This window comes from Vanellus vanellus (genome assembly GCF_965231255.1).
Source record: "Vanellus vanellus genome assembly, chromosome: 2".
NCBI lineage: Eukaryota > Metazoa > Chordata > Aves > Charadriiformes > Charadriidae > Vanellus > Vanellus vanellus.
In genome coordinates this window covers 122,637,626-122,662,969 of record NC_138906.1, presented here as the reverse complement: position 1 = coordinate 122,662,969, position 25,344 = coordinate 122,637,626, and the positions used below count along the sequence as shown (strand labels likewise).

General features: G+C 42.5%; 1 protein-coding gene across 1 annotated transcript in view; it reads left to right on the top strand.

Moving 5' to 3' along the window:
- KLHL14 (kelch like family member 14) overlaps positions 1 to 25,344 on the top strand; it is a gene marked incomplete at both ends in the record, with an annotated part of 60,195 nt that overhangs the window by 14,214 nt on the left and 20,637 nt on the right. The window contains one exon of the mRNA XM_082479951.1: positions 2,272 to 2,393. Coding sequence (XP_082336077.1) covers positions 2,272 to 2,393 — 122 coding nt within the window. The remainder of the gene's footprint in view (positions 1 to 2,271; positions 2,394 to 25,344) is intronic.

The window sequence follows — 25,344 nt, the reverse complement described above, 5'->3', positions numbered from 1 at the left end:
GATGGCCATGCATAACTGACTTATGGCTCTGGTTTGCTCTGCCACTTGTTACGTGTGCAGTCATCCCTAATTCATACCAAAAATAGTTTATCATACTCCTGTGTTGCATAGTTTTTATCAAATGTTCTCTCATTAAAAACTTTACTGGGAGATTGAACATTTCAAGATGCTGGCAATGCTTAGGAAAGCTTTCCCCAGAGCTTGGTCTCACTGAGTGGTCAGTGCCGACAGCAATCATGAGATGGTTCCTGATACCCTACACAGATACAGTCTGGTGGGCAGGTAACAGTCATCATTTGGCAGAACATAGCAGGTTCAGTGCAGAGGTCAAAGGCTGGCTTGTCAGAAAGACTGAAGGACCGCAGGGGCTCCCCCCAAGTCGGGAGTAAAGCAGGGGGACAGGACAGCGTGGGAGAGTGTCACTGCCTCCATGGTGTAGGTCCTGCCCCTGCAGTGAGGGTTTCGTTTCTTCTGCTGTCAATTCAGGACCTTCACTGAGCCCTAAATCCATTTAAAAACAAACAAGGCCATCTGACAGAAAATTCCCTGGCCATCCTTGTGACAGATGCATCTGCAGTCTGTAGTTGTCTTTTGGATAGCCATTTGAAAGGTTTTATTCCTAAGCATCACATGGATCGAGTTTTCAGCTGCATGCTCCCTTCCTGAAGGAGGTTCCTTTTGGGTAGTGCGTGTCTACAGCACAACCTAGTTCATCTTTCCCAGTCTTCTCAAGAGAGGATGCAGTTTTGATACACGTGTAAATTGGTGGGTCCCCAACACTCATTCTAGGTCGTAGTTGGAGCTAAGCCACTGGTGTGCCTCGCTGGTAAAGCACCCGCTGACGGAGTGCGCTGCTGAGATTAGAGCTCCTGGGTGGCGGTTTGACCCCTGCCGTGTGCAGCTGTGTGGTGTGGTGAGCTTTGGTTCGTGGAATTCTGTACCTTTCTTGGCCAGGAGCATTTGATGCAGACTGGCACACAGATTGCTACAGCGATGTTGTCATGCTTGGAAAAATGTTGGTGTTTGGCAAAGATGCTTTCCATCTAATGCGTGGTCCCCTTGCACATTTGTTTGTATCAATGCATTTTTTCCAGGCTACATCACCTTCATACTTCACAGGAACATTTTGAGCACAGACCTTTATTTCAGCGTTATCACACCCAAGCTTAGTATAACTGATGAAAGTTCAATTATATGCGAAGTGACTGTTAAAGCATCAGGGCTCATCTGGGGGTCTGGGCCTCCCCTCCCCTTTTCACTTACAATTGTGCTAAATCCCTTAATGTTGCAAAGAAATTGTGCATTCATCAGGTGGAGCGTTGGAGGCCAGGGTGCAGATAACCGCTTTTACTGCATATGAGACATTGCAGTCCTGTTCTTAAGAACTGCCAGGCAGATTGGGAATCACGGTCACGGTTAATAGCAGCGAATTGCCAGCTCTTGATGGGTGGGTAGTCACTCCTTTCAGTGGTTGCCCCCTGGGGGAGAAGGTAGAAAAACAGAGGGAGGGAATTAGAGTGACTTTGCACAGTTGAGCAGGTTCATGCCGCTGGATCAGTGGCAAGCATTGGCAGGGCTCCACTCTGGGGAGGCTCACAACAACATCACAGTCTCATTTTTACCAATTGGTGTTGCTATAGCCAGTGGTGCACAGGGGGAGAGCGAAGAGAAGGGGGGGAGCCGGGGGGGAGAGTGAAAGCAAGAGTCTGGACTAAATTAAACAAACAAAAGTGCTTGTAAGTAGCATTTAACCCATAACCATTACCCCAGTGCTGCTAATTGTACTAAACTATATATCTGAAGTTCAGTGTGTGATTAAAGAGTTGGCTCACAAACTCTCTGCATAACCTTAATTTTTTCAAGGTTCTTTGAGTGTAGAATGGCTTATAATAATGATTTTGACTAATACGATTTTTGACATGCAACTTTAATGCTTAACCTTAGTACAACTCCAGAGCATTTCATGTGTATTCAGCTGTAAAGAGTGATGATTTAAAGGGATAATATAAGAAAAAGGTCGTTCTAGAATGAACCTCTAACAAATTGCATAAAGGAAGCTTATTATTCCATGAGTAGAGAGATATGCAGCTTTTCTGATCATTTTTCTGCTTGGTTCAAAAAATTGTTGAGACATGATTGGGGAAAGAAACACAAAAAATGAAATAGAAAACTGCAAGCAGTGAACATTCTTTTGATGGTTATGATTTTGTTGCCACTAAAAATACTCCTCAGTAATGTGGTTGTTCATCTTTCCTCTTGTTTTGGGTGAAGAATTCGTTCCAATAAGAAAATGCTGTTATTGGTTGGAGGATTGCCTCCCGGACCTGACCGGCTACCCAGCAATTTGGTTCAGTATTATGATGATGAAAAGAAGACGTGGAAAATACTGACAAGTAAGTGGTTTATTTTTGTACAGTTGTCTTGATGAATTTAAAAACATGGTTAATCAAATTAGACACTTTATTGATTTGTTTCTCTTCAGAGATTTGTTTATGTATCACAAGGGGCTTCACAATGGAGCAATAAATTGAGATTGCAGAAGATGCTAATTTTATAATAGGATAGGCCTAAATTAACATTGGCTTAAAATCATTCCAGTAAGTTTTTTAAGTAAACTTGTAAGTCTTTCATACTGCGACATGAATACATGCATATTTATGTACATATGAATAAAATGTGGTTTAGTAAAAAAAAAAAGGCAACGTTTGAGACAGTTTTCTCAGACTCAGATCCCTGGTAAGCTGTAGTACTAGAGCACACCTTTGATTCTCTTTTGCATTTTCATTTCCTTCTTCCAGCTTTATCTGTTGTCCACAATCATTAAAGAAAGGTTTCCTCTGTACTGCTCTGCGTCCATTGCTGACAGAAGCATTGGTGGAATATATCAGCTACAATAAACAGTGCACGGAGGCTTCTATCACAAAATTCTTTCCCACCTTCTTTTAAAGGTTGATTGTGTTTTAGAGTAAGTATTTTGCCTCGAGCATCGAGATTTGGAACTTATTGTTATGTTGGTTGCGATTCCCAGTCTGACTTGGTCATGGAATCAAATCATAGCTTCTTGAGTGCAGCAGGCTGTGTGTGCATTAGTCCCCTTGTGGCTAAACTGGCTGCATTGGTCAATAAAACTAAATTTTAACTGTCAAAATTGCCCAAAGCACTATAGATAAAATAATAAATGAGCAATTTTGATCCATAAATCAAAGCCATACTTCTAAAACTGGACAACTGGTAAAACCTGGATTTCCTAATAGACCTGCTTTTTTTCCCCCAGTAAAATACCTTTTACAGAATTCTGTTCTTCATCCGTTATCCGAAGCCCTTTAATGGGATACATCTACATTAATACTATAAACACTGGTTAGGATGAAAAAGAATTAAAAAGACTGCTATGATGCAGGACTTGAAATTATGCCTTTGCAAATTGCTTTCTCCCATGGAAAATTCAGGACCCTTCCTCAAAGTTCTGCAACATAAAGGTACCTCTGCCTAGGTATAGATGCCCTGGACTAATAGTTGAGGATATCGTATAAAAAAGGCAAATTACAAAAGCTCATAGGAACTGTACATTAGAAAAGTCTACAGCATCTGTACTAGGGAATATACTATGCTTCACATTTTTCAAAATAATGAGATATGATACCCACCTCTGTACGCTACTTCTGAGAAAATTCTGAAGATGGTAAGTTAGTGAAAAATCAATGATATTACATAAGGCAGAAATGTTCAGGTTTTTTTAATTTATTGCATCTAATCCAGTGGCTCACCAGGATAGGCAGGAGAAATGGATCTCTTACTTCAAGATCTGAACTCTCCACTGAATTAAAGTAACAAACTTTATTCCCAGTCTTACCTATCTGTAGATGCATCAGATTTTGTAAGAATGAAATTTATTCAGTTCTTCATTACCTACATTGTGGTGCTGTCTCCAAGACTGTGGGAAACTGGACCATTCATATCTAAATGCTCTGGTTAAAAATGCATTGCTAGTATTTGAATGACACCACCATCTATGACGGTGTGGAGAGGTGTTTCTGAATAATTTCATGTAATTTTATTAAAAGAATGTAGTCTTTTCTATGTTACCTCTAACAAATAGTAACAAATAGTGAACAAAAATTCTCTTTCAGTTCTGGTTAATGCACGTAACCTTCTGTGCTGTGATTAAAAGGTAATGCATCTGTTACAGTCCTAGCTACTTCATGTTCAGGCACTTGGTGCTCAGCACTGGAAGTTCTGAAGGTCCTAGGATCTGTCTCATTGTTAGCTGAGACAGTGACTATCAAATACACAGCCCTCTTGTGACATGAGTAATCCTGTTCTTACAAAAACTGCTCGAAAGGGATGCCCTCTTGGCCTGGACTACTGTTCGAGGATGTCTTTCACACTGAAAAAGTCTAAATGTTAACAAGCATGATTTCTTAGAAAATATTATTACTAGTCACCAGATGGTAGCAATAATTATTTTTTTAAAAAAAGTTAAGTAAGAATTTCAAGTATCCCCTGCTTTATTTTCTAGCTTAATATAAGAGAGGATGGAAAGTGAAGACAAGTTGGAGTAGAACTTTTGTCCTGTCCTTTCCACAAAACGTTGAAGGACTCGACAACATAGGAGTGCAGGGACTTGAAGAAGTTTGACTGAGCAGTTTTAGGGAAGACCACAAACTAATCCCATTATAACATGGCAATAGTTCAGTGCAGTCATGATGTTGTATCAACATACTATGATATTTACAGTGGGGGGGAATTTAAGGACATTGTTCTATCTTTATTTTTCTTGCACTTTTTGCAGTTTAGGAAGAAGTACATTTATTCCCTTCCTTTACCCTTTCACCTCTCTCAGAGTCCTCAGTTTTGGAAAATAATTTGTCTGTCTGTTCTTATCAGAGATGTACAATCAGTGATGAATGAGGAATATATTTTTTTCTGTTTCTTTTCCACTTGTTTAGACAGTGTTGCCAGTCCTGAGGTTGCAGTTCAGCCTCAACTCATCAGTGCAAATGAGGAGTTTGCTCCCTTATGAACAGGGACAGAGTAAAAGCTGTATCCTGCTCATGAGGTTCTGTGATGGGCAGAGTCTCAGTCCTTGTAGTCTGGTGTTTCAGGGTGTTCTATCTTATTATCGCCTTAGGTGTATTTGATTTCCTCCTGTACTAGCAAACATTTACGAAGTCTTTTCTTTAGCCTTCTGCCCTCCAGTAGACTCCCCCATGCACCAACAAAAAGCCAGGTTTTGCACTTACGGGCTTACTAATGCAATGTAAATGTGCACAGAAATTCCCCTTTCCCTTATCCAAACCTATCATCTACATTACTCATTTTCTGCTCTCTGTGCCAGTGCCACTTGGGAGTAGGGAAGGTGGGAAAAAGCTTGCAAACACTTAGTTCTGGGTGCAGTGGCAGGGCCATAGAGGAGGAGATGGATGAGAGGAGACTGAATCTCCTCTTGTCAGCCTCGACTGAGAGGACCCCCAGAGGTTACTCAGCAGGGTCTGCAAACTCATTTGAGGGGAAACTGCGTGCCTGTTGCCTTTTTCCTTCTCCATGTGGAAACTGGCTGTTGCAGCTACTCAGTTGCTTGGGGCTCTGTGTCCTGCCTTGTGGGATGTGTAAGGAACAGGTGAAGATCAGCCATCAGAAACTACTGACTCCGTGTAAGCCGTGGCTCTGCAGTTGGAGCTATGAAGACAGTTGCAGGTGGAACAGCACAAGCTATCGAGTATGACAGCTCAGCAGAGTAGCAATCTCATTTTGTTCCTGCGACAACACTAGATCTATTGGCAGGGGATACTGCCCACCTCTCTCTGCCTGGCTACCCAAAGCACCAAATGCATCAGTACTAATGGGAGTAATTCTAAAGGTATCAGGAAAACAACTTGCCTTGTTCATAGATCCAGAAGAGGAGGGGAAGCATGCACCCATTTCCAATTTTTTAATGTCATCATCTATAGGCAAGAATGCTATGGCTCAAGGGATCGGTAGATTTTTCACAGTCTAGTATTACTGTGTATTTTTCCTGTCTGGTATTTCTCAGAGAATTATTTTTTCTGTGTTGGTAACAAAGAATAGTGACAGAATAAAGAAGAAAAACAGAGAAAGTAAGTGGCATTTTACAAACATTTTCTGCCACCTGATTTTACTTGATGTGGGCATAATCCTAATCTGAGATTCATAATGTGCGTGTTGCTATGTAATTTGGAGCATTTCTTATTGCCCAGTTGTGCCTGAGCAAAGTAGGGGCTTTTGTAGACTGTATGGCAGACTACAGTGAGCAGATCCTCACTGCATGATTTCTTTTCAGGCTTGCTTGCACGTGCACCAACGCCAGTTCATTTTTTAACTGGGTGCTACCTGTGTCACGTAGCAGCAACAGGCTAGCACTGCCAGTGACACAAACTGAATGGCTGGTGGGTGTTTGACAGCCTTTAGTAACTGCAAAATTTCTGCTGTATTAATGGGGTTTAGTTATTCCGTGATATTTCGCAGTCCTCATAACTACTTACTGGATGTGGGGCAGTGGGGGGAGGTCTCTGTGTCACCACCTCATGCCTCACTGCTCAGAACCAGCCACTGCTGCTTCGGTTTTAATTACCAGCTACGGTCCTGCCAGGAGTCCTTGTTCAATCCTAGAACTCCTTTGGTTGTTTGTTTTAACTGCAACGTTTAAGATCAATTAAACTTTAAGGACGTGAAACAATGCTTTGTTTGTTAGAATTATTCTGTAATAATTGCAAGTTTCAAAATCCAGAGCCTATAAAGATTTTTTGTGTTCAGAATTGCATAGCTCTCCCAAAAACCCTACTGCTAAGGCAATGATGTATTACTTTCACTTTCATTATATGTTTTTAATCAGAGCGTGACTTCACACTAGACAAAGCGATGCTTTATGCATGGTCTCCCTTGTTTTTTGCTAAAATCTTTTGACATGATTAATTTTACTTTAATGCTTTTGTCTTGTTGTAATGTTAAGGATGATGGGTATAAACCAGGGCAAAAAATACATGCTTTTCTGTCATAATGCCTCTAAGCATTTAAAAAATATATTAAATGAAAGAAAAAAAATATCACAGGAGACTGATCCAACTGGAATTAAATTTCTTGCTACGTGAACAGAGAATGCAAGAAATAAATAAAAATGATGCAGTCATTGTTTTAGTTTTATTTTTTCTGGTATTTTTTCCATAGCAATGTATCCATCTGTCTGATTAGAAGCGGTGAGTAGGAGAGAAATTGTGTCTTACAGATTTCTAGGTATACAGTGAATCCTCCTTTCAATGCAAAATTCCTTTTTCTCTAAAGCACAAAAGGGTAAAATACTGGAAACGTTACTGAACTCTTACATGGCATGTTGCATCCATGTGAAGCTGCAGCTGCAGCAGATCTTTCTTTCATATCGCTACTTTGTTTTTCAGTAAGATGCTAATTGTAACATTCCTTAACCTCCCTAGCTAACCACATCATCTGCGTAAACCACAGAGAGGATTCAATGAGCATCAAAATAGTGGCAAACACATGTATGGGCAAGAATGCATTTATGCTTAGGTATTGCACTCGGTTTGGATTTTAATCCAATGTAAAAGCCAATGTCATTATCCAACGAAAAGTGTAATACAGGAGATATATTTGGATAGGAAAGACAGGGAAATGTCCAGAAGGTCTCCAGACTGGAGAGTTTAGTCAGGGTGACCAGCGCCCCATTTCTGGTTACTTCTTTTCCTAGTTATCCCTTAGTCTTATTTTACTTATTTTGACCTTTCTGCCCTTTGCTAGGTATATTTGCATGTGCTGTTTGGTCCGTGTATAAGGACAAACAATGAATCAGGCACTTCGATTTCCTTCTCCATCTCTCTCCTTCATGCCAGCAGCAATCACACAATATTAAGGAGTTGTCATTTATTTGTCTTCCTCTGACTCGCTGATCATAACAAGCAGCCGATAACCTTTTCATCCTCAATGCTCTGATAAAGGTGGTCTGCCTTCTTCCTTCCCCAGGTTGGCTGTGCTTTCTTTTTCATGTGAGGCAATCTCCACTGCAGGTAGTCTGCTCTGAATACAACATCTTTTGATTTCTGTCATTTTGACTTTTTGAATTTCCCTTGAATATGTTCTGTGACAGTACAGCCTCCTGTACAGCAGTCCTCCATCTTCAGTAACAACATTTTCAATGTCAGCCAGCATTTAGGCATACTGGTGGTTCTAGAAACCCTTTCAGCGTTGTTATTTATGTATTTTTTCCACAGGGAAGTAAAGTAAAAGGAAGGTAGAATGGTTTGTTTCACTTTGTAGTCAGCATCAGAGAACCTGGGTCTCTCCACTCCCCAGCCTCCATCGTTTTTGCTGGAATAGGTTCTATTTCTTTCTTTTCTGTTTTCCTTGGCAACTCTGCGGTACTCAGTTGTATCAGCTGTTCCTATACAGAACGAAACTTTGTCCTTCCTGGGCAAATTGATAACAAAAATCCCGTTCCTCTTTTTTTCTGAAATGGCTTTGGAGTCACTAAGAGTTTCTTGGTCCTTCATGTGTTGGAGTGCTTTATCCAGTTCTCTTTTTGGTTACTTACAAGACAAACAGTATGAATTATATGCTCACATCAGAGGTTCTTGGGAGAAATTTTCAAAGGCATAAATGTCATTTGAAGTACCACTAGATGCCTAGCACATACCGTGCCTTTGGAAGTGTTACATCTTTTAAGTAAATAAATTCATCCAATGTAGAGCTTTTACTTTTTAGAAGAATAATAGTGTGTTAGAAGCAAAGGTTTCCTCCTTCAATTTACCCCAAATCAATTGGTAACTGAATAAAAGAAGTGGTGTTTGCAAAAGGTGAGTCAGATGAGGTGGACAGGTTAAATCTCTTGACATATGCCAGTTATAATTCTTCCCTCTTTTTTTGTCACTTGTGAGAATAGCGCACGCTTATGTTAATCAAAAATGTGTCTTGATGAACACTTCTTGGCAGCCCTGATAAATTTCATGTCTCTTACTCCATTTATCCAGCAGTCGGGGATGCTGCAGCTACTGCTTCAGTGCTGTGTCAAGGATGGTTTCAGCACTGCATTGAAAAGCTTGAGCAAACATTAGCATATTGCTAAGGCAGAAGTCTTGATATTATCCACGAGACACATTGAATAAATGTGGTAGATGTATGTAGAAGTTGTACAAGTACATGTACATGTATGCACATGCTTATATCTATCCTCCTTCTTAAATAAACACATTGTTTACATTAAAAGCTAATTTTAAACATAAATTCCATCGATGTTTTCCATTCTTATATTTAGCCTGTTTTAAAAGGTTCAAAACCGAGAAAATACAGTCACAAAAGAAGAGAGATTCATACACAGATAGGTTGACTGATGAGTACAACTACCCAACTTTAAGTCTGGATTTAGGAGATTTATTCAATGCGGTCAGAAACACTGCCAATAAGCCACATGCCTTACACATACAGGGAAGTGAGAGTACAGAAGTAAGAAATAGAAATACAGTGAAGAGTATTTTTTTACATGTGACATACTAGAGGTTAGCCACAACTCTTATTCTGAGGATGATACATGGGAATTCAACCATGCAAGTGCCATTAATGGTGCATGCCTGTGTGTCTAAGAGCAAGGCAGAGCTCTTAAGAATGAGTGAAAATGTGGCATGTTCTCACAATGAATGCTGTATTTGCGCCTTAAATATTGTTTTATTCTGCACTACCATTTGAGAGAACTTTCAAGAAATGTCAGCTCTCTTTCTGTGCATTTTTCTTTTTGATTACAATGTTGTTAGCTTCTGCTTTTACATAGGTGTTACTTGACTGCGTGTATCTTTTGTGATAACCTCTATGCCTGGCTTGACCAAGCAACCTGTTCACTTCATCTCAGGGAATGAAGGGCTAGTGTAAGTAAATTATTCACTTTTTTTTTTCTTTTTATCATTTAGGTTGAGACTTTCTGCTTGTTTATAAAGCAGATTGCTCTGCATATTCCCCTCTTATTTGTAAGTGTGATGTATTGTAGATTCTGGATAGCTTTCTCTTCTGTATTCGCAGTCCCTATCTATCTCGCTGTGCTGTGTCTTTGAAATAGCCAGTCTTATCACTTCATTCAGTCTGTTTGTGATAAAGCCCTCAATAGTCTTTCAGCTTCTCTTGGCTACTTTCTGCCCTTTGTTATAGACTTGTGAACGCCCACCTCTCTGGAAACAAGGTTGTTCATTTTCTTCCGCATATACACAGATGCCTGAGTCTACTCACCTTCATCCTGAGAAACTACGCCCGCAGTTACTTTCAGGTAGAGTCCAGAAGTGTTACCCGAATGTCCTGTTCCCTGCCTCTGCTCAGCCAGGACCGTTTGTGGTTGGAAACCTGAGTGGGACGAGAGAACAAAGCACAGCCCCGTTCTGAGACATCCTTAGGCAGGGGACCAAGACAGTGCAGAGCTGGGCCGTGGGTGGCCCCAAGTAAGAAGGCAGCAGGTGTAAGACAGGTGAGTTATCGGATCATCTGTGCCATTTCCACAGCAGATGCTGATGTCAGGCTTCTGTGGAGACGTCTTACGGAAAAAGCTGCTGGTTCCTGGAGATGCCACTCCCTGCTGTATCCTTGCAAGTGCATCAGAACCTTTGACTCAAAACCTTCCTCCTGGATCACAGAACTTACCTTTTTCTACCTCATCTTTCAACTTAAGTTACACATCTTTACAGATGGCTTGAGGATGACAGTTCCATTTTGCAGCAACTTCGACAGCTTTGTTCCAAGGCAAAATGAAAAAAAAATTCCTTCAAATGTTTTTGCAAAATCAGAGTTGTATCAGAATGTCCCTTCTCATCTCAACATCTGTGGTGGGTTGGGGGAGAGGCAGGCAGCTGAGGTTCGAGTCCCTGCTTTGCTTAAGTCAGAGTGCAATTTTCTAACTTAGGAATCCCTCATGTCCCAATGGGTATTTCACAGCCCCACCAAAGAAAGTTTTGTCCAGCATTGCAAGGCTAACTGCAAACCAGAGACTGCATAACTAAAAATAACAAGTTGCCATGACTTCACCGCTAAACCCAGGTGAGCAACAGAGGATAGGTACTTGGGCTTAACACAGTCCTAAGGGATCTGCAACATTTTGAGTCATCTCAGCCTATGTGAGCATCATGTGTCTGCTATGAACCCATATATCCTGGACCAGTAGGAGCTGCGTTATCCTGTCTTCTGTGCAAAGCAAGTGTCCCACCTGGCTAGATACAGATTTCAGTAAAGTCACATAATTTCTAGTGAAAGGAAGTGTTCTCAAAACCATTCTCACCAGATGTGTTTGTGTAGGTCCCTTAATACTATTTGGCCACTGTCTCCAAAAAATCAGCCATCTGGAATAACTTCCATGCAAGATTACGTGGCATTGTATGAATTTAGTGCTCCCTGCAAATATGGCTTTCTGTTTCTTAGATGATTTCAGGTAAATTTTATGTGTTTATTCTTATCTAGTTGCTCTGGGATTTATGTAGCATTAATGGGAGCTAGGCATGTATGGGGATGAAAATGAACTCTGGTATGTTTCTGGTTGCTTACTTTAGAAAGCATTCCCTTTTTTCAGTATCTAATGTGATATATTATTTATGTACAAATGGGTTGCAAACAGTATGGCAAAGCACTGCTAAGCTGAGCAAAACGCAATCTTAAAAAATTCTCATAGAAATCCTAATTTTTGTGAGAAATGGATACGTGGTTTATAAATATTCTCCTCTCAACTGTTCTTATAACAAAAGGCAGTTTTCTTCAAAGAAATGTTTTATTCACAATTATTTGTAATACAGATTTCAGAAGCCTGCCTTAGCTTTCTCAGTTTTGAAAGTGGTATTAATGGCAAGAGGTGCACATTTTGCATCCTCAACTTTATTTGCTCTTATATGTCCTTATTGTGATGTGGTGGCTCATTGTTTGTAGGCAGTCATTCTCTTTTCAGTTTTCCTGTTTTCTCATAGCTTGATTAAGTTCCTTTCTCCCCTTCCTTCCCCATCCCTTTCCTCTTCCCTACCCGCCCCCCTACTCCTGTACCTTCCCTCTGTTTAAGACAGAAATAAAATTTATTGCAGACTTGAGAGGGCTTTTTTTCTAAGCTTTCTGTCTCATACCAGGTGTTGTATGAGCTACTGCTTTCATTTAACTTAATGCAGGAGTAAGTATCTGCAGGAACAGACCAATACGTCTTTACAGGGATGGGTTTTGGTATGTTGTTTTGTCATATTTATATATTGTGATTCTACTCCCAAATGGGGATTGTGCTACTATAGGGTATGCAATTGCAGAATGACTGTTCACACCGAGGAAAAAAGTGTTAACAAATTGAATAGTAATGAATTAACCTGCAGAAAAAGCATTTTGCCCTAGTACACAGAAACCCTGCATAACTAGAGCATATAATTTTAAATGAAGCAGGCTCTAGGAATGCCTCAATGGGTGTGATGTCGACAGTAGCTCATAATTCATGGATATGAATTATGGCTGAATATCAGGAAAAAACTTCCTGACATTGAGATCTATTAGGTTGTGGAATAATCTCCCATGGGAAATGGTGGAAATCCCATTGCTTAAGATCAGACTGAGCACTAGGAAATGTACAAATCCTTGCCTGGCCTCAGTCTTTTAGGGCAAAATGAATTAATTGCTTTAACATATGCCTTCCCATCAATCTAGACAGGTGATGTCCTCTAGTTATTTGCCAGGCAGGAGCAACAAAGGCAGCTGTAGTATGAGCTACCCTACCTTGCCCCAGGACCATACCTTCTCTGCTTGTGAATAGATCACCCCCAGGGGAAAAAAAAAAAAAAAAAAAAAAAAGGGGTGACTGTGAACCCCCCCTTTGTGCCTTGAAGAACTGCTGTGCTGTCTTCTTGGGGGCTGCGGCCTGGGAGCTGTGTCTCCCTGCTCAGCCTGCAGCTCTGCTGCCTGGGGGGACTCACACCCACCCTCCGCATGGGGTGCAGGATGTCTCTGGTCCTCCGCCTGGGTCTCCTCAAGTGCTGCCCTAAGACTCTTTCTGCTCTTCTGAGATACCTTCACTTAATGTACATGAAGGGGTTGGGAGCTGCTGTCACAACCTCCTCAAGGGTCTCTTGATAACAGGACACCAGGGTGTCGAATGCAGTAAGTCATGTCACAAGAGTGTTTGAGGGTGAAAGGCCTAATTAGGTGGCATCAGTGAACTGGGGCGATTGGCAAAAGCCCGACATGGAGAGCTCATGTCCGTAGGGCGCCTGCAGGGAGTGGTGTGTGAAATACACCGGGCTGTCCTTTTGGCATGGAGGGGTCGGCTGGTTTCCAGCTGAGGTGCCCCGAGCTAACCTCCATCCATGCAAACTGCCTGGGAGGGCTGAGGTGTGGGAGCGAGCCCAGCACCCCGGCCATTTGGCACGAGAGACCCCTGCTCAGGATCCCTGGGAGCTGGTGTGTGGCACCGCGAAAGGGAATTGGGATCTTTTCCACTGTGTGAACGTCTGTTTTTCTGTGAACCCGGGTAAGCCAACTCAAGTGCTCACTGAGCTCAGCAAACACCCAGAGCTTCCAGTGGCTAATGCAAGCCTGTTGTTTTCAGTAAAAAATTGTCTGTGATGGAATAATTTTTAAATTTCCCATTTTATTACAGGTAGACAATATATTTAATGCACATGATTTAACTTTAATCTGGTGGGGGGAAGTCTTCAACTCTGAGATCGCTACAGCTAAAACTATTAAATCATCCTTGTTTCCTTCTGAGTAAAAGGTAAATAGATGCAAGTGGAAGGACTGTTTTGCGGTGATGACAGTAGCCAGCATCTTAATGTATACAGGTAGGCCAGTGCTTTGAGTTCTGATTATTTAAAAAAAAAAGAAGAAAAAAGAAAAAAAAAAAAAAAAGGGTTGACTCCAAAACTTGAAGCTAGGAGATGGTAAGCGCTCCTCCCTGGGTTAAGCAGGAAAGGAAAAAGTGAAAGATGCACTTGCATCACTTTCAGGTGGGGAGGCTTGGCAAATTATGTTATTGGAAATCATTAAAATATATTTAAATAGAATTACCATGATAAGTGATGTAAAAGCCACGTTTCTTCTCTTCCTGTCCCTCCCCCCGAGTTTTACATGCGGAAGAACAGAGTGTATGGGTCTGATCTGTACTCACCAGCAGCTGCTTGCTTGCTGGTCAAGTATTACAGCTGCTGTATGTGCATGGCCTCAGCAAACATGTATACCATATGTAAAAGATACTTTTCTGATTTAAATGACATGAAAGGAATGTCAAAGAGCTGCCAGATCAGAAAGAAAGAAACAGATTATTTTTTTCCTAGATGAATCATTAAAGACTAACAAAAAAGAAGTCCAATTAAAGGTCATCGAGCAGTCTTCTGTCCTCATGCATGTGAAAGGCATTGTGCAGGCATAACTAAGGCAGAATTTGACTCCCAAATTAACTCATTTGCTGGATGCAAAACTGAAAGAAAATCCCTATGACCAGCTTATAAGTGTATATAATGAAAAATTACAACAGCAGAAAAATGTATTCGTATCTTATCTCTAATTCAGCAAAGTATTAATCACACTGATGTTCATCAGTGTGTTTAAATACATGCTTAAGTACTTTACTAAGTACTGCCTGTAAACAACTCTATATGATGGTGCATTAACATAGGACAGAGTTTATCTATCTACTCTCTTCAGAGAACTACAATTATTTTAAGCACTGTGGCAGTCAGTAGCACAGAGCTGGATGATCTGTGGTGTCCAAATCCCGGCCTTCTGGCTAGTCCCTGTGCAGTCCTTGTCTCCCAGCTGCATTACCACTAATGTCTGCACAAGCTCGTTTAAACTTTGTTTCATTCAGCAGAATCACAATGGCTGAATCATCTGGGCATTTACTGGCTCCCATTAACTTCAGCCCCAGAAAAGAAAGATACTTTCAGGGCAGAGGTGCCCCATGTTAAGGGTTTATACAGCACTCACGCCTCCAACTTAAGTCTTGTTAATGTGCAGGGTGTTTCAGGGGCTTTCTGCACTGGGGTATGTTGCACCCAGCAAGGTTGGAGCCACTGTCCTCCTGTCAGCTCTTGGGCTTTCTCCAACACAGCTCCAAGAAATGATCACTTCAACGTTCAGAAGTTTGATTTTTCTTAACTGCAAGGATTTACAACAGCAATAAAGCCCTGACATAGCATCCCTTTTGCTAAAGCCATGCTTTGGCTTTACCCAAGCTGCTTGATTTTATCAGCCTCGCCTCCTCTCAGAGAGGCAGGGCTGCCCTGGAAAGGGGTTTCCTTCCAGGTGAGACAGCGCTGGCGGCCGCCTGAAGCGGTTGCAGTCACTTGAGGGCTTTCATTTGAAGCTTTCAATATTGGGAAATAATTCATTGTCCTCAGGGAAAATAACTGATCCCTTGGAGAAAAGTCCTCTGGCTTTACATGGCATGAAACAGTAGTATTCAACAGGAATGAAGATACATCTTTAAATAATAGAAGAATTTATTTGAATAATGCTAAACTCACTGTTTCAGGAGAAGATGTTTTTATAGAAAAAAATTCTATGGATCTATCATCTTCTATTGATTTTCACAAAAAAAAAAATCTTCCAGGGTTGGCCATTTAACCATACAACACCACAGTTATTTGCCTCTGCTTCTGAAGTTGCAAATTGCCTTTTTGCAGTATGCAAAATGCATTCCTGAGAGCTCTGCATTTCCCCTGACACTCTGAGGCTTTGCAGGGTGCTGCGGGGTTTACGTAGCAGCAGGGTGCTGGACCTGCTCACGGGTGCACGACCTGGGATGGAGGGGCTCCTCCTCCTTGCAGAAGCAAAAGTACTGGAAGACTAACAATGGTGCACCAACTCTGGTTGTAAGGAGCCCCATGGAGGGAGCAGGCAGGCTGAAGGAGTGGCTGGTTTTGGTTTTGGTTGGGTTTGCTGGGGGTTGCGTAGTTGGACAAGGAGGGCAGATGCCAGAGCTGCCCGCTGGGTCTGCAGCTGGAACTCATGCTGGGTGGGCTACAGAGGCTCGTGCAAAAATTTCATGTAAGTGTCACAGGGAAAAAAATACAAGCAAATGAGAGTCTGGGCCATTAGAGGTAAGAAAAGTGAACCGTGTGGACCAAATTTATATCACTCCATGAAATCTATGGATGAAATCTATTAGGAATTTAATGTCTCTTCTCCTTTAAAATGATTTGTGGTTGTCCACTGGAGTAACCCACATACAGATACTAAAAATGTGGAAAGAAGTATTTGATTTACACGTTTGTTGATTGTTTTTATATGCCTTTGTAACGTGTTGTTTCCTGCCACCAGTGGATACAGCACCCCAGATCAACTGGGACCTTTCAAACAAAAGACAACCTGAGATTACACCAGTTGGGGCTAAGTCAGTAGCATGAAGTTAGTTCAGGTATTGCTATACCATACCGTAACAATTTCAGTACTCACAGTTCTATCCTGGGACTGTCCCCTCAGAGCGTAACAATAATACTGCCCTTTGTCATGTGTCTAAATAAAGCCTAATTCTGATTATTTCAGGGAAGTTGCTGCAGAGTTGCATTAGCAGCGTTGCCAACAATTTTATCTCTGATCTTGCACACTTAGTATATTAAGACAAAGTTTCGTGATTCAACTGATTATTTTTTAAATGGGAGGTTTTGATCTTATGGTTGAAAATTAAAAGTAAATTGAAAGTAAATTGAAGAATGCAAATTGAAGGGACATCAAGCATATGTAGTGTCTTGGATTTAGTGGTCTGGATTGTAATTTTTGAAAATGTTTTGGGTTATCAGCACTTGTACTGGAGAGAGCAAATAACTAAGCCCACAAGATTTGTAATGTGATTTGAGGACAAGATTTTTGCTAAAATGCAAAAAGTTTATCAAAACTATGTTTTTGTATCCTGGTACTGCAATAGCAATGAATGTATTTCTGAGCCTCCACTGACTTTGATCTCGGCAAGTGTCCCAAGCAGGTTTTTGTAATCACTCAGAGGTTCTATATAATGCAGAATGCCAAAAAGTGATTCGTTATGTCAGAAAGCAAAATAAATCAAAGAACTTTCCATTTGAAAGTCTACATATAGCTGGTCACATAGAGCTGTCTTTGCAGACTCAATGTCTAAAGCTCAGCTTTAAGGACTCTACAGAATTTTAACGAAGGTGTTTCTCTAATAAAAATGCCATGCTGCTTCTTGGGATATGTATAGTCAGTGCAAAATTTCAGTGTTTTTGTACTGTGTAAATAAGGTACTCTGGCATAAGGAGTAGGCTGATTTCACCAGGTCATTTTGCAGGTAGATGCTATTATTGTTTGTTTGTCATCTGTGGAATGTTTTTGAGTCTAAATCTTTTGCAATTTTGTTATGGTGAAAGGACTGCAAGAGGTCCAGCTAATCTACTTTTCTCCAAGGTAGCACCCTCTAGTTGAGCCACAATGCCTGCCAGTGCTCGTGTTCCTCCGTGGTTACAAATGCAAGGTAAAATGTGCTCTTTTAAACAACCTAATCAGTGCTTTAAGGTAGTTTAAGCTAGTGGCTTTTTGTAATTGTAAGAGACTAGAAGCAATTACTGCAGCCCAGCTGATAAGTGGTGACTTCCACAAGCACGGTGCTAAACCAAAGAAATTGCGTTGATCATCTGCTCGTGCTCTGTAGTATGAATCAAAACTCTTTGTATCAGTGGTAACCTAATTTTTGTAAAAACACATTTATTTTGGCCAAATATGGATGAGCAGCATCCATATGAATATATATGAGCAAATGCACTGCATTTGGGATTATATTCTGTCTGTATTAATTTACAGGAAGATAGCAAACTTCTCAGACAGGATTGGTCTGTATTAACATCCACTAATGATGTGCTGTGCATTTTGTCAGTGTTTTTGCAATGAATTAAAAAAAGAACTCCTCAAGCGCACTTTTTGGTATTATTTCCTTTGTGTTTCTTTTTTCTGCCACATGTTTTTCATCTGTTTCTCTTTGTGAAAATCCAAATTCATCAGGAATGAAGGTTGAGTTGAGTTTCACCTGCAGGGTATGTGGCGGGACACGCTGCTGGGCAGCACAAATCTGTCTGCCCATGCTCGTCTCCCAGTTCACAGCTAAGGTGTAATCCTGCCTGATCAAGTGCTGCATTGCCATTTGGGTGTATGCCTGTGTGTGTGCACCTGTGTGGCTCTTTCAAGATGGCTTTTGAGACCCAAGCAGGGATATAGGCCTGTGCAGCACCAGCTGTGAAAGGCTGCAAAATGCAATTTATCCCATTGCTGGCGTAAAGAGAACTGGTAAGGGTGTGCTTACGCCTATCAGTAGTGTTGTCCCGTGTTAGGAGCATCCCCAGCAGCTGCCCTTGGGTAGTTTGCTGAGTGGGAGGAGGACTTTCTCTACCCATGCCAGAGGAGGAAAAGAAAAGACTGACTTCAAAATGATCCTGGCTTTTTGCTGTCCATCTCTTGGTCATGGAGAAGAGGAATCTGCAGGAGCTTTCAGGGCTGGGCCAGGTCATGAGAAAGTGCTGTACAGGCAATCTAGGATATCTGTATTTTTGTGGAAGGCTGGAAGAGGCTGGTTGTTGGGAAGGAGTGCTTGGTTGTCTTTTATGTATACAGGCTTAATAATAAGTAGTGTTACTAGGATGGATGATGCCTTGAGAGGGACAGTTCTTGTAAGCAGTTGGGAAAGAGTGAGAGAAGGTGTAATTCGGCAGTGGTGCGTACACAGGTAAATACCAGTCCCTTCCCACATTCCTGGTGGAATAGACACACTTCAGCTTCTGTGTGCCTTCCCAAAGTAATCGTTCTTTAGGGAGACGAGAAGAGAGCTGTAATACGGCCACCTTGATGCAGTCCAGTTTGGGATTAACCTTGAGTAAAGCACTGTCTTTCCATTGGAAAGGAGTGACTATTTCAGAAAGGATTCTCCCCCCCCCCCCCCCCCCCGTAATTCTGTAGGTTATTTTTTTTGTATCACATTTTCCTCACGTCCTCTTTCCCCTTCCTTACCCCTGTAATGAGGAAGCACGCTCTTTGTCAAAAGCGAGCATGTTGTTTTACCCAGCTTCCAGATCATTATTAAGAGAGAGAGGGAGAGAGATTTGGCGGCATATTGGTGGGGAAGGGAACTGTGCCTGCTATATTTCACTGGGACTAGCGTGTGGAGTAGAAAAGCAGATGTGTGTGGACTGCCAGAGAAATCGCTGACTGATCCTCGCGCAGTCTAGGTTCGGGGAGCTGAGACAAGACGAGGCAAAGCAGGTATGACTGATAACCGTGCCAGAGCCTGAGCACTCGCCATGCCCATTGCAGGCAGCGGGAGCCGACGGGGGCTCAGCATCTGCCAGGATCGATGCTCCGAGTGTTCGCCGGGGTTCGTGTACTCCGTTTGATTTCTTCCCTTTCACGCTGAACACGAGGAACAAGCAGAAGTTAACTGCCTGGGAGGAAGCTGGCTATGTCTTTTTCTTTTTTGTGCTGCGTTTCAGCTCTTTGTTTTTTTGGTTGGCTGCAAAACCTGAAGCCAAAAGATGATTGAAATGCCTCTCCCGGGGGAGGGGGAAGCCGAGCACACCGCACCCCATCTAGTGGCTTAGCCTCAGACTGCCGGCGGGAAGGGAATGCGGCAGGAGGAGGAGGAAGAGGAGGAGGAGGAGGAGGAGGAAGGCTCCTGCACCTCCAGCCTTGGGCTGGCTAGGCTTGGGACACTGGGTGATCTGGAGATGCTGAAGGAGCTGCAGGGTAAGGCAGGCGTTAGCTGCCCGTCAGACCTAGGGTGGATCCCGCACGAGGGACTTGCACCAAGCTTGAGAAGAGCGTTAGGCAGACAGCGATACCAAGCCCTCCGGAGTTAGGGAATGTGAGAACCGAGCTGCTTCTGCAACCTTAATTCGGCCTCTGTTTGCATAAGCATCAAGATACGATCTCTAATGATATCACGTACTACTCTTTGTCACATGTCAGTGCACAGGAGGGACTGTGCTGAATTTCTCCTCACAGTATTTTGTTTTCTCTGTTGTTCGGCGAGTAGACCCTGTCTGTCACATGCTACTAAAATCTTAGGAAGGCAGATTTTTTTTCACAAGGTTTCCTTTATAGTGTTCACAACGACAGGGTCCAACTGCTTCGTTGGCATGTTACGGTATTTTTGCACCATCCTCTTTGTGAGGAGCATAGTCTGTCGTTGTTCCCATTTTGCAGATGAGGAACAGAGGTGCAAAGAGGTTAAAGTGAAAGGTATCCTTCATTTTGGGGCGTCCATTTCAAGACCCCTCAGACCTCGCTTTCCAGACTGCCTCTCCCACCTCCTTCAGTTACAGCAGTGAGCACAGAGTGCTCCTGCATATCAGACACGGGGATCAGAGCAGGCTCTCCAAAAATGAAGCACACATAGTGTTCTCAGAACAGGGGAAACGGGTAGCTGTGGAAAAAATAAGCTTAAGGGACTTGACTAGCACCACAGTGAAATTGTGTGGCGGAGGCAGGGACAGGATCCCATCTTCCAGCTCAGTGCACAGCTGCCTTAACTGTGAGAAATCCCATCTGCTCCTGCACCCCCCAGCCTCTCCCTACACACCTTCCAGAAGTGAAGCAACCTTTTGCAGTTGGAGGTCTTGTCTGCTGTTACCTGCTTCATTCGTGGGGAGCCTTCATCCCCTGCACAGGGCCTGTGGCCACATGGTAGGTGAAGCTGTTGCTGTTGTTTCAAGTTCCTTTCCTCCCAAACCCCATTCTGTGGTCTCGTCTCCTTCTTCACATCAGCTCTGGGACTCATTTGACTCTTCGGTGAACCTGCTCAAGGCAATAAACCAAAATGAAAATATACTCTCTTGTTTTCTGGATTATTTTTCCACCAGATTATTGCTTTGAAAGGGTTCACTGAGGGGTGCTGAGGAGAGACTGTGCTGGTACGAAGAAGGGCCTGGATTGCCTGGGCTGGGAGAGGGACAGGACCACAGCACAGCAAGGCTGGGTTAGATCCATTTGGTCTGGTATTGTGTGCTGAGGTTGTAGTTTTACAACTGCAGTAAGATGATGCAAGCTGGTGCTGCTGCTGATACATCAGTCTTCCCCTTCTCATGGCCTTGGACTCCTGCTAACTCCAGTTTGTGAGGCCAGGCAAGGAAGCTTAGTGGGGAACAGATCTGGGTTAAATTCAATGCACCTTAAAAAAATAGCGTGGTTTCTTGCTTGTTTATTGCTTGGCTGCATGCACGCATCAGCCATCACAAGGAGTGATGGGGCCTGGGACAAGAAAAGGCAGGGGCATTTCTTGCAGGGGTGGCCTCTGCAGATCTCTGGTGTTGGTGGGACTGAACCTTCAGCAAGATGGGCCGTTGGAAAGTATCACAGTTAGCTGTTTAAGGACCATGCCAACATAAATAAACAGAGAGGTGCCGGAGGAGATGTGCACCGCAGCCTCTCATAATGGCAGTCCATAACTTCTATTTACATAGACTTGGAGGTGAAACTGCCTTTTCAAAGTATGCTGAGAAACAGTGTGTCATGTATGCTGGTTTTATAGGTCTGCTGTACATATCTCTGCCTTTTGAATTCAGGCAGTTGCTGGTGACAGCGGAGGCTATGCATCCTGGGAACCAGGAGGTGCAAACAGCCCAAGTTTCGACCCAGATGTGCTGACAGCGGAGGAGTGTGAAGTGTGCAGGACTTGTGGCTCTGGATCAGTATGTGCCGCTGTATTTGCAGATTTTACCATCTTTTCCTCCAGTCCCAGTCCCTTCTGCCACGTCCCCTCCGACCTGACCTGACCCATCCCTGTCCATTTCAGTTTCGTTCCCGTCTCCACCAGAACCTGATCCAAGGTTAGTGGCACAGCGAGTCCCAGTCTCAGTCATGCAGACTGTGTGCCTCAGTCCTCGCTTCCCTTCACCTAACGAACTGAAAATGATACTTTCATGAACAATACTGATTGCAAAATTAACTTATTCAACCAGAAATGCAAACCAGTTGAGGATACTTAGTTATGTATATTTTAAGTATTTAGAACTGATCACAAGAACTTTAATTTACTCTACTGTACATGTCGAATCCTGCAGTCCTGGAATGGCCAGTGGTTTAAATTAACCTGACCTTTCATCCTGTTTGTCAGCAGTCCATGACCATACACTAGTGTGTGATTTGTGAATTATTTGAGATTCTGTGTGAACATGGTTCAGCCCATGAATTTTGACAACGCTTGATTTAAATAGCAGCTAGTTGTGCTATTATACTCAGCTTGGTATTCAGTTTTAAGAAACATGGTTTTGCTTCTGTTGCCTGACTGGATGCTTTCTAAATCCTCAAAAAGTTTTTGAGGACACAGAACAAAATTTCTGGTGTGAGTGCTCAAATGGAGTGAATTTTTATGATCATTATGATTAGGCATCACAACACGTTTTTCATAGCAGTTTTTCTGAAAATATTAAACAGTATTGTTACAGAAAGCTAAATAAAATTAACATAAATTTAGTCCAAATCAATTAATGGAACTTTTTTTTCAGATATACATTCCAATTTCATCTTCTGTATGTAGATTTACAAAGTAAGTGATCTGTGCCAATTTTACATAAGTATGTGGTTTTGCTGCCCAGGTCAAATTTCCTTCCCTGAATTTGAAAATTGTCTGTGGGTCTTCCATTTCCCTTTCTTGGGAGCCCATCTATGGGGAAGGGTCTAGGAGAGCAACATTTCTGCCTAGTTTCTATTGGAAAAACGAGTCTTTGGTGTTACCTAATTTATGTGGGTGGATTGATCATTGTGTTTCCTTGTGTATTTGCCCAGTGGTTAGTGCATTTTGGAGTGGGCTCTTATTGTCCATCCTGAGCAAAAAGAATATTATAAATTATCTTTAATTCTGTCCATCATGAAAAAAGCGTGAACAGTAAGATACTTGCTTCCTGGTGTTTGAACAACTATTTTGATGGTGATAAGAATGTCAAGTTTTGGCAGGGCATCTCCAAGTGCCTTTTTTCTCAGAGTACTGGTAGGGACATGAAGAATCAGGGTAAAGTCTGGGCTGCGGTCCTGGCTCAGACAGCAGTGTTCCCACCTATGGGTATGTGTCAGGGCACGGGTGGGGCTGGTGACTCTGTGAGGACAGGCCTCAACATGGGTTCAAAGTCCATCCAGGAGACAAGACCAAAGACAGGGCTGGACATGTGCTACAGCGTACCTATGTGGGGTCCATCCAGGCCAGGTCTGGGTGCTCAGGCCTGAACTGAAATGGGGCTCCTGCGCCCATGGGCAACTGGTGTTGGGGGAGACCCCAGGCTGGTCAGGTCCATTGAGTCCTGTTGGTGCCCTCAGCACCCTGAGAGTACGTTGTTTGAGTGGCCTGTCCATTAAAGATGAACTCAGCCTTCTTGCGGTCCCTGGCAGGGACTCCTGAGCTTTCTTTAGGCAGCCTAGGTATGTTAACATAATCTTACGTGGACATTTCTACTTCTGCATGCTGTGCTTGGGCATGCTGGAAGTTAGGCATGTTGGAGTTTCAAACCTTTCTTCAGATACCCAGATGTCTTCTGGGAAAGAAAGTATTTTTTAAGCTTTTTTTTTCCTGGTGGTAAGCATTGGACAGATCCTTTCACCTTCCTCTGCTTTATGTCTGGTGCTTTAGGTATGTTCTGGACTCTCTTGTAATCAAAATCCTTTGTTTGTATTTAAAAGGAAAAATCCAAAAATCCATAGTGGTGCAATTCTGAAGGTTTTAATTTATCTATTACGAGTGAACTTAGGTGTATTGAAACCACTGTTTTAATATGGTGAAATATGGTCACATCCTTCCTCTGTGTAGAGTTTTCCAAATGGAAGATCACATTTTTCTTCTTCTTCTGGAATGACTTCAAGACTTAGTGGGAAGAAGAAAACCTTTTGGTTTCTCTAAAATAATACGTTAGTCAAGAGTGGAGAGGAGCTTAGGAAGTACTGAGACCAAGAGAGAAAATAGTAAAAGAATGAACTTTTGGAGCAGTTGGGGCCAAGTAAGATCTTGCTGTGTGTGAAGAATTCTTTTAAAGGCATGGATCCCTGAGCAGCACCGACAGAATCTGGCTACGAAAATGCAAGGAGTGGTTGTTATTGTCCTGAGCTTGGAAGGTTACTTTCAGAGGAGACCAGGAGAATGCGTACATCTCAAGGTCAGGTAGAAATAGAGCCATGAACGGATGCAACTGGTTACAAGCAATTGAGCAGTAACACACCACTTCTGGTTGGGGTCTTCTATCCTGTGGCAGTGTTGGAAAAGGGAATGCGTGTCCTTGAGCTGATGCCTTGGAGGATCTGAAAGCCTCCAGTGGGACAAAACGGTATTTCTTTCTGGAGCTTTCTGGCAACTCTGCCTTGGTTTTCTCCCATCGGGGACTATTCATCATTTCCTCCATGAGGAGATTTTGTAGTGAAAAATGTCACACAAGAATGTTTCAGCATGAGACTGTTAGGATGCGACGAGATGTCATTCCCCGGTAATATATATTTGGCTCTACTTTAGAGACCATAAATCCAGGCCTGAGTAGGTACACAGCATATTCTGCTGGGGAGCAACCATCACTGAGGTAACATTGCGTAACTCACGGTGGTGGACAGCAAGTGTCTCCTGGTAAATGGTCTGTGGGAATCGGTGGGGCATCTGAGTTGGTGGGAACAGCCTTCAGCAGGTTGGCGGGTAAGTAAGGGATAGCAAAACAAGAGGAATTATCACTTTGAACCTTCCCACAGGACCATGCATTACATCCCCCTGCTCCGTGTAGTGCCAAGGAGTTTGGTTTATTCACTTACATGTGCTTCTCAGATGCCATATCAGTAGTATGGCTTCATGGAGTCATTCCATGGGGAAGATGGCAGGGAGATGCAGCAGAGTGTGCATAGGTTTGCTATAAACCACACAGGGAGGATCGTGTCAGGATTTTGGTACAGGAACATCAGTTTTTAACATGGAAATGCAGTATTTTCCAACTTTATCCAGACACTGTTGAGGAGGCAGCTTTATTTTATCATTCAGATGAAATCCAAATGCATGCTTGCAGCTTTGAAAATATATGGGTAAAATTTGTTCTTGCAAACAGACAAATGTATGTGTTGCTGAAAACCCAGTAAAACTTTCTACTGTCGGGTGAGTTCCACCCATGGAAGTAGATAGGTCTGTACTTAGAACTTGCATCCAAGTAACTTGAAAACAATTTATTTCAGGGGGAAGCTGATCACGCCAGCTATTCCTGATGTTATGTTTGCTTGATCGGATGCTTCAGCATGAATTTAAGTGTCTTATTTTAGATGGTCACAAATGAAAAATTTAGCCCATTAAAACAATTAAACTGAGAACCCCGCTGAACAGGCCTGGCTGGTGTTACTCCAGAAGATGTATCAAAATAATAACTCCTGACATTTGAATGAAAA